At 32.9% G+C, this 9,732-nt stretch overlaps 1 protein-coding gene across 1 annotated transcript; it reads right to left on the bottom strand.

Moving 5' to 3' along the window:
- Window positions 1–2,019: 2,019 nt before the first annotated feature.
- On the bottom strand, window positions 2,020–6,471 carry LOC133803261 (squalene monooxygenase SE1-like). Its single transcript, XM_062241231.1, has 8 exons — window positions 6,085–6,471; window positions 4,470–4,581; window positions 4,147–4,321; window positions 3,849–4,017; window positions 3,474–3,692; window positions 3,079–3,354; window positions 2,639–2,917; window positions 2,020–2,539 (listed from the first exon to the last, which is right to left on the bottom strand). Exons 1-7 carry the CDS (start codon window positions 6,319–6,321, stop codon window positions 2,645–2,647), a joined length of 1,461 nt encoding a protein of 486 aa, XP_062097215.1. The 5' UTR covers window positions 6,322–6,471; the 3' UTR covers window positions 2,020–2,539; window positions 2,639–2,644.
- Between the last annotated feature and the right edge of the window lie 3,261 nt (window positions 6,472–9,732).

Here is a 9,732-nt window from a genome sequence, read left to right as displayed (position 1 = left end):
TTATTTTTGGCTTTTAGAAAAAATGTAAAGATTATCTATTAACTTAGAAATCCTGAAAAACTGATTTTGTGGTACTTTTTATGATGGTTGTCCAAATAGTTTATTTCTTATCTTCGTTTCAATAATTATTTAAGAATTTTTTCTAAATTTATATCCATTTGAAGAGTGTTTACTTCTTTATTTCCAACTCCATGAGCGAAACCCTTAACTTTAAATATTTTCAATTACATGAGATGTTAATGGAGTTGAGACTTTTACTCGGCATAATTTCGAAGGTTTTATGTGCTATGGTTTGCGGTAAGAAGGTACAAGTTTGGTGCACACACTCACAACTCTAGATTTGTTCAAAGTAATTTTGATAACTCTTGTCGACTTGTTACTAACATTTTGTGTTAATACTTAGGTTCTTTTAAAAAAATTGACCTGAAATATATCATGTTGACATTTATCATTTCCCTTGAATTGCTAGAGACTAGCAATAAGTTGGTTGGGGGTTGTGATTAATGCTCAAAAATATCATTTTATTAGTTTTAAAGTTTAAAATAAATTAATTTTAATTAATATTTTCATGAATTTATTGTAATATATTTTATATTTGAAAATATTATTCTTAATTTAATTTGTGTTCAAATTTTCAGGAAATAAAATGTATTTTGACACAGAAAAATGAAGAAGAAAGAATAGAAACAAATGACATTTTTGAAGACAATTGTTGAGCAAATTAGGCCCAAAGCCTTCAGCAGCCACTCCTTCTGAGCCACGTGAGCCAGCAGCCCAACTAGCCGAGCTGCTTGAAGCCTCCCTGATGTGCGCCTGCCACGATCTGACGAGTTGTCCTATCCGCCTGATGCCACGGTCCCACGCCTCCTACCGAGCCAGTTAGAAAGCGCCACATGGCCTCCTTGTCCCCACTCCACTAGCAGCCACTTTTCCAAAGCCAATCTGAGCTTGACAAGTGTCCCGCTTGTCCCATTTTCATCAGCTTTTTGAGTCATTTTCCCATTTCTTTTGTGCACAATTTTACACATTTTGGGTCCTATTTCCACTATAAATAGAGAGCCAAATGTAGGGAAAAATCATCAGATTTTATAGTGGAAAAATACACTTTGTTATTTTGTTGCTTTCTAGCTTAGTTTTGCTTGTTTTAGGTGACAAAAATGAGTGAACTATTTTAGAAATATTGGTGAAGTTAGAGTGTAGTTATTGTACTTCTCATTCTCAACAGTGATATTGATTCTTCTTATGCTTCATTTTCATATCTCATTAATTATTTTATTTCTCATCTTGTAATTTCTTTTCTAAAATTATTTAGCATCTTTTACATAAGTTCAGTCATGCTTTTCATATGTAACTTAGATTGTTGATTTATTTTAGTATATTTGTTATATTGTATGTCTTTTAGTGCATTCTGCCATTGGTATTTTGTCGCTCTTGGATATATAATATGATATGCTATGAAATTAGGAGTTAGATTCAATTTAATATATATTAATTAATTCGCGCTTTTAACATATAAATCTTCCAGTTGCAATTAAGGGTGTAGAATTGCAACTGTGTTTTGAATTAATATCAATATATAGGATTTACAGCCCTGCTTCTCTATCTTCCCATGCTCTTTATCTAATCACTTTCTCTAATCTATCATTTTAATTTCACAAAATCCACCTCTTCAATACTTTAGTGTTATCTTTTATTTACTAGTTGTGTTTGTCTCTCTGTGAATATAACATAGCCTGTTTATTATTGCCACCGCTTAAGAATTTATTGGGCCATATCAATGATGCTCATATTGTGTTTACAAGTTTACACCTGGTTCATTTCCAAAACCAACAAATAAGCTGCATACAATGATGAAAGTTGATGCTTAAGATATATAGAAACGGATAAATACATACCAAATTTATCAGGTAAAGTTTGGTTGGCATACTTGGTGCTCCGATTCTTCTATTAAAAAAAGTTTAGCATAAATACTTAAATTTTTTGCCGTTTGACATTAAATTCTAAAAACTCTTTACGCTAAAAAAAAAAATAAAGATTCATAGAGCTGGCTTTCATGGATGCCAAACGATTACATGGTTCGACATATGTATTGATTGACACCAGAATGTAGATTACAATTTTTGCTTGTTGACGGATGATAAATTGTAAAGAAAATGGTTTTGATGGAAAACTCAACAAAAAAGAATGACAAAATTTGGATTTTGAAATTATATTATATTATAAAAAATAAAGTTATGAACAGTCCTAGACACTAAAACGTTCGTTTACAGCACAAATAGTGGTGAAGCATTACACTGTTCCCCAAATTCTTTTGGAGCAAGGGGAGGGGATGAGAGGTACAAACAAGATAATGAATGTATATGATAACAGCAGACTCAACGTTTGCCTTCTCTAGTGTGTGTGTATGTCTTTGTAATGTCCAACCAACTGGCTTTCACCTAGCAGGAGGGGCTCTGTAATAAGCTGGAATAGTTGCAGGGAAGAACATTTGCCTTACTCCTTCCGCCTTGATGATCGGGAAGATGATTCCTGAGGCACCCTGCAGAGAAACATCTTGGCTTTAAGATTTCTACTTTCTAACATTTGGAAAGAATTTAGAAAGGGGAAAGAAGAAAAACAAAAGAAAATCTATGCTCACCGAAATCTATCTGGCTCCAATCCAGATGCGCTTAGGCGACGGAAATGGAAGCAACAATCGACCAACACCAAATATTGCAACAGCAAAAAAATGAAGAACCAAGCTCAATGGACGAGGGTTTAATCCTGAAAGAAGAGAGACTGGTCCTGTTGAGAAAACTCCACCAAGACTTAAATAATCAAAGCAAGCCTCACGCATTTCCTTCCTTGCTTGATCAGGTGAAGCACAAAAGACCATGTACAGAGCTCCAGCCAATGTGTTTATAGTGGATGCTACTGGCTGCAAAATGGAAGAATTAAGGTGTTAATAAGTTGAGCAAAGTATATTGAATGCTACTATAAATCTTGACATTTTATGATACTTGCACCATGCAACTGAAAATGGCAACATCAGAGATCTGAACCAGTTCAATTATGACGTCAACATGTTAATTGAGCTACCTTTCGCAAAGTGTAAAAGGATTCGAGGTATTTGCAGAGACTAAATGAATCGTTTAGATCATGTAAAGGCTTTAGAAGATCACGGAGGACAACAATATCAGACAATGCCACAGTCATTCCTCCACCGGTTAGAGGATGGCGCATGTTGAATGCATCTCCCATTAGCAGGGCTCCAGGGGTAGGCTGGGGAGAAGCAGGCATGTTCCGGTTTGGCATTGTCCTTATGCTACCCTTGTCAATTGCAGCCACAAAGGAATCATAAATTTGAGGAGGAATCTGCAAAATGACATAATGTGGTCAGTTTGAAACAATTTAATTAGATGGCATGTAAATTCACTAACGAAAAAAGTGGCAAACAGAAAGAAATATTTTGATGCAGTAGAGCAAGTATAAACCTGAGGAGCAACCACAGTCTTCAAGTAGTTTGCCATTTCACCATTTGAAATAGAAGGAACCTTCTGTCCTGGAACATCAACCAGAGAGCGAACTTCTGTACTACTAATTTGATAGAACAAAATGGGAGAAGGATCTGCTAGTATAACACGCCCGTGATTTACATATGGAAGGTTGCAGTTTTCCAAAACCAAACCAACAAAACAAGATGGCACATCAACCTGTAGAACAAAACAGACATGAGACTTTAAATTCTTGAGGACTTGTTAGGGAAAAACTTGCTGACTCCCGTATAAACATGAATCCAATTTATCCCTACTTAGAATTTAGCTGCTTCATACAAATTTCACAATCTGACAAGAATGAAAGGCAACAACCTTAGAATTGCAAAGCGAACGGCGTAGGTTTGAGAAACAGCCATCGCAAACAATAGTCAGAGGAGCATATGCCATCATTTCTTGGCCAGTCTTAGTCTTGTACTGCACCCCCTTAACTGTTCCATTGTCTTCAAGCAGTGAAGTAACTGTTCCTTGCTCTAGTTGTACACTGAAGAAGAAAAACATAAAAAAAAAAGGATATTACAATTAATGAAAGGCAAGATATAATATCAGCTGACAAACAAAAAGCCAAGGATATTAAGAAAGCGGCATTAATTTACAATGGCAAAATATATACTTTGGAAGAGAAACAGCTTTCTCCCGCATCCTCTGAATGAAACGTCCATTATGAAAGCTCCTTCCAGACACATCTGAGTGAAAATTCTCCAAGGGGTAAGAGAGTCGAGTGTATTTCCCATCCTTGAAAAGAGCGTATCCAAACACACGCTGAGCATCAAGTTCCTCCACACAATCTGCATTCAGATACAATCTGACCTTCGTTTAAAAACTATTTCTACCTCCATAGAAAACAATAAAACGATCTGAAAGTACTCATTATCAAGCACATACTTGTGCCATCACAAATAATCCAGCAAGGTACAAAGTTCAGACAGAATTTACCTTGAAGTCCCAACTCAATTAATTTGAGATAGCCTCCAGGTTGCAGTAGTTCACCAACAATTTTGTCTGGCTCCGTCAAGTCTCTTTCAATCACATGCACTCGGCGTCCGACCTGCACTTGAAGACCAATAATCTATTTGCAAATTGATCTCACCCAAATTGACTAGGCAGTGTAAAATAGGCTACATAGCGATAAAACTAGACCGTAGTATTCAACATGAGTCAGTAGCCAATAAGTTATGCTATGGGCAACCATAATTTTTTTTTATTTTGCTAGAAATTGACAACCATAATTTGGTAGCAGGCAAACGATAGGGTCTACTGTACATACTTAAATATGCCAGATTTTTATCTAAATGTGTAATAATATCCAATTCACAAAAGTTGGCCAAAAGATACATAAATTGCGCCTTAAGCATGAAGTTATTTTGCTTAGGCACTAGTTCCCCTTAAAATTTGGCTGCTGTAATTAAAGATAATATTAAACTCTTTCATGCGAAAATAATTTATTGCCGAGTACTTCTATAGAACGGTTGTGTGCTCACTTTTTCAAATGCTTGAGTCCCAATCAAGCACGGGCGTAAGTATAATTCTAAAAAAAAAATTATTAACAATGGTTGAAAGTATGAAATAAAAAATTGCAAATTGATAATAAAAAGTCCAACAAGCCTGCTACAAAGATAATTTATTTGTATCAAATTAGTGAACACACAAAGTCTCCGATTATTTACTGGTGCTTTCTTTTGGGGAAAATATCTAATAACAATAATAGAAAGAATAAAAAAAATAGCTATAGTACTCCATATCTCCATGTGAATGACATGAAATTGACCAAAATTATCTCCTATTTCATATGATTGAACTTGAGAAGATTTCTTAAGGATTATTTTCCTACCGCTAGATATAAAAATAAAAATAAAAAATAAAAACCAAAATTGGTCGGATTAAAAACTCATCTAGGTGATCGCAACACAAATTTTTTTTAAAAGCCTCCAGTCGGAGCTTTGGTCATGTCGCTAACTACGCAAAGAAAAAAATTCCAAAACTACATGTTCTTAATATATAATTATACTAGTTGTATGCGACGTCAACATCAAAAAATCTTCTCGGGGAATCAAAAACTATTACAGAGTACAGGCGCCATATCTACGGCATCGTTAAGCACATACGATCTTCCTACGTATTTATCTCCTTTGAAAGTTTAATTCATGAATCTAGAAAAATTAAAATGAAAATAAGCACTTGACAATGATTACAAGTACATTAATATCTCTAATCCCATAAAGTCAGCTGTAACAGTTAAGCATGATAAATTTAAAAATTCTCTGAAATTTGTTTTTCAGAGCTACAAAACAGATAAATTGATGAATAATCCAAACTCCAAAACTTACAAAATTATATCATAAAATAATCAATGCCTTAAGCCGTGTGTTTCGTTTTGATTTTTTTCGTTTGTTTTTCAATTAACTTGATGATAGATGTATAATATAAGAATTCAAGCTGTCTCTAGTACTAGAAGCCAAAAACAACATAATAAAAGATTATGGATTCGTTTGATTGCAGAGAAAATTCAGGAGGAAAAATTAAAAAAAAACAAGAAAACTGATAAATTTACCTTGCCGAGTGTGTGAGCAAGAGCAGAGCCGGCGACACCGGCTCCAACGATAATTACGTCTACATCGCCATCTTTGGATTGGCATTCGCCGCTAATGGCCGTGATATTATTCTGGACGCATTCGGTTATCTTCCCCGACGAATCCGTTGGAGTCTTGTTCTTGAGGACCAGATTGTAGAACGCAATAAGGCTGAGCAACGAGACTGAGATCCAACCAATCACGAACTGATCCACCATTTCCGACTGCTGACCGAAGCGACCTTACAGAGACCAAAACGACAACAGCGGCGTTCCAGTCGCTCTCGGCTCTCTCTCTCCTTCGCTGTTCACGCCTTTTGACAATGGCTTTGAGTTTTGGAAACAGACCCACCCACGAGGAGAATTATCAAGACAACGTGACACTTTTTATAGCCCTCTCACAACTAAAAGTCTCAAAACGACAATTTTACAGCTCAACATCTACGTTGCAATGCTAAATTGCGCCAGGTTAGTAGTCAGTAGCCTTAGCCTACGCCTGCTGAACCACATGTTGACAAAAAAAACTATTATTTCTCCTCCTCTTCTTTCTAATACGTTTTCGCCCCCAACCAAGACAAAAAATACTTAAAATATGTGTGACGTTGAAGTGGCTTCTATTTTCACTTTTTATATGTATAATATAATTTATTGTATTACCAAAAAAAAAAGAAGCAAAATTAACCATATACTTAATTAGTATGCGACCACGTAGTTTATGTGATATGTACTTAAATAGTCTTATTAGATTTTTTTTTGGTACTTGGTGTAAACTTCAATTTATAAAATTTTTGTATGATAAATGCATTGAACTATTGAAATGTTCTTTATTTTTAAATAACGAATACAAATTCCATTTATTAGTATTTGAAGTTTTATAAGGTAAAAGTAGCAGGTATTGATATACATCTTTTGCTCTCAATATTAAACTAATTTACACTAATGCTTAAGCATTTCTCTTTCTGGAACATTCAAAAGAGCTTTGGTTTTGTCTCACTAAGTGTTGAGATTGGTTAAATATATGGTAGAATTATTTAGGTATGAATATATGCTAAAATAATAATAATTTCACAAAAGTAAATATGTGAAAGTTGATTTTGAGTATAAGTATTTTTAAATCAAACTTTTGTGTTCAAAATATTTATTTGGAGGTGTTTTGAGGCATCTCATGGAGTCATATTACAGAGGTATCGATAATATGACACCTCCTAAGAGGCGACGCATTGCTTGGGCTCTCAAAACCCTAGAGAGAAAAGTATTAGACGATGTGTCGCCTGGCATCTAGTCTGTTACGGAATCACTACAACAAAAAGTACTTTTAACAATAAAATTTTTATGACATTTTCTTTTTAATGTCTTAAAAATTTATATAAGATAACATGTTTTTGAAAATATCGAGACAAAGTGTCATTAAAAATAAATAATGATATTTTAATATTAAATGTCATATAAATTAAAATTAATGATATTATAAAAGTGTTGTCAAAGATATTATGACATTTTTAAATTGTTATTGTGATAATTTTTATGAAATTTTATTACAAACGTGAAATGTTGTACTCAATTTTAGATGTATTATATTAATGTTCAATAAACTAGACTATATACTTATTTAAATAATTATTAAAATATTTAGTTTGTTATTTTTTATCTTATGTGTTTATATAATAATATCATGTTACATAAATTATTGATTTATGTTCAAATTTTTTATTTCAATCAAAAAAATCAAACTCTTTAATTTTGTAGACATAAAGGTTGAATTTTGTAAAATTTTTGTTTTAAAATTTTTTAACCTCAAAAATAAAAATATGCTTTTGTTTTATGTTTTTTTTTATTTTTATAAAATAAAAAAGCATTTGGTAATCATTTCTGTTTTTTGTATTTTAAAAATAAAAATAAAAATGCGTTTGGCAACTTATATTTTTATTTTTTGTTTAAAAAATAAAAAACATGTTTGGTAAACATTTTTTTTGAAATATTTATTTTTTATTTTTATTTTCTAAACTAAAAAATAAAAATAGTTTTTGTGACCATTTTTTATTATTTTAAAATAAAAAATAAGCAAATTATAGTAAAAAAAAGATCCAAGTAATCTCAAATTTCAAAAACTTAATATCTATACATGAGATAACACAAAATCAAAATAAAACGTATGAACTGATAATTGTCCAAACTTAAATAAAGTATTAAACGAATCATAACAATCAACTAATGTCTTTACTCAATCTTACTATCGTCGATTAGCTCTCCATATATGATCAACAATTTCATCACGAACATGAGTCATTTCACGTATAAAACAAAATAAGTAAAATAAATCATCCCTTCAACGGCTAAACAAAGTCATACGATCAATAGCTAACAAAGTCATCCAGTCAATAACTTAACAAACTCATCCAGTCAATAGCTAAACAAAACTAAAGTTGATTGCTAAACAAAGTCATCTTGTTCATAGCTAAACAAAGTCTAAACTTTTCACTTCAAATTCAGCAACCAATCTATTCTTCTATGCTTTGGCATCTTTAGAAACATTGCTTTGGACACCTCATTCTCAAACTTCTCAATAGCTTTTGCGTATATAATCCATAGAAGTATATAATTCATTTCTATCCTATATCCTTCAATGCCTCCAATCTTGCCAAGTGGTATCTGCTTATCAAATGTCTTAAAAAAAGAAATTAAAACTTCATTAAACCTTCTTTTGGTCACTCATCATGTTATATGGCATTAATCCACACAACTGTATGTAATAATTTCTTTCTTTGGACTAACATTAAGAGCCTTAATTTTGAACACAACTACTCTCGTATTATAAAAGAGAATGCATTGAATGCAAGTTTCATATACTTAGTGTAACTATATACTAATATATATATGAAGTAGTACTAGTGTTAATGTAGCTGTGTACTACTTGAACATAAACTTTACAATAATAAAGTGGTTAGTATATAGTGTTATGATGAGTTCCATCCAAGATGGTTAGTGTTGGTTGCTACCGAGTTAGGGTTAAGCCTAGGAGTTTTAATGAAGTTTAGTTAAGTGTAACAAGTCTCTATAAAGGTAGCAAAGATGCTGTAAGAACTTCACCTATGTGAACTTAGAGGTAGTGTCGCCCTCTCATGGGAGTTGGAGTTTCTCCCCGGAAAGTCCATGAAGAGATGAGCACATGGCCATGATAGTGCTAAGTGAGAAAGTGAGAAAACAAAAGATGTGGTAGAGGTATGTGAGGTATCACCGGTGTTATCATATTGAATATTTGGTTCAAGCGTTAAGCAACTAATGATTTTGATAAGACTTTATGGTATTTTCACTAAGGTAATATTCAAACCGAAAGACACTTTATTTTATGCACCAAAACTGTTTAAGCTAGAGAATGTGGCTTGCATTTAACCAAGTGGAGGATTGTTATGATTGGTAATATACAAATGATAAGTGTTAAAATACAAGCAAGCTATAAACACTTAGTAGAATTCACATAATGAAGATGTAAATTTGAGTTTCAATTGTTGGCACTTATAAAATGCAAATTTGGGTCCAAAGTGATACATGAGAGTATCTAAGGGTTCCCAAAAAGTTTTATGGCAGTTAGAGCATTTGTGGGACCTTTGGAAGTGTCCAAAGTCAGAGAGG

The sequence above is a fragment of the Humulus lupulus genome, chromosome X (assembly GCF_963169125.1).
Source record: "Humulus lupulus chromosome X, drHumLupu1.1, whole genome shotgun sequence".
Lineage (NCBI taxonomy): Eukaryota > Viridiplantae > Streptophyta > Magnoliopsida > Rosales > Cannabaceae > Humulus > Humulus lupulus.
This window is presented reverse-complemented; position numbering and strand designations above follow the sequence as displayed.

What these genes read in the sequence shown, in the direction of transcription:
- LOC133803261 (XM_062241231.1), bottom strand. Translation starts at nt 6,321, where the DNA reads ATGGTGGATCAGTTCGTGATTGGTTGGATCTCAGTCTCGTTGCTCAGC. An exon ending in AAAGCTGTTTCTCTTCCAAA is followed by an intron (nt 4,018 to 4,146) that starts GTATATATTTTG and finishes TTTCTTCTTCAG; the next exon opens with TGTACAACTAGAGCAAGGAA. An exon ending in CCTTTTACACTTTGCGAAAG is followed by an intron (nt 2,918 to 3,078) that starts GTAGCTCAATTA and finishes TCCATTTTGCAG; the next exon opens with CCAGTAGCATCCACTATAAA.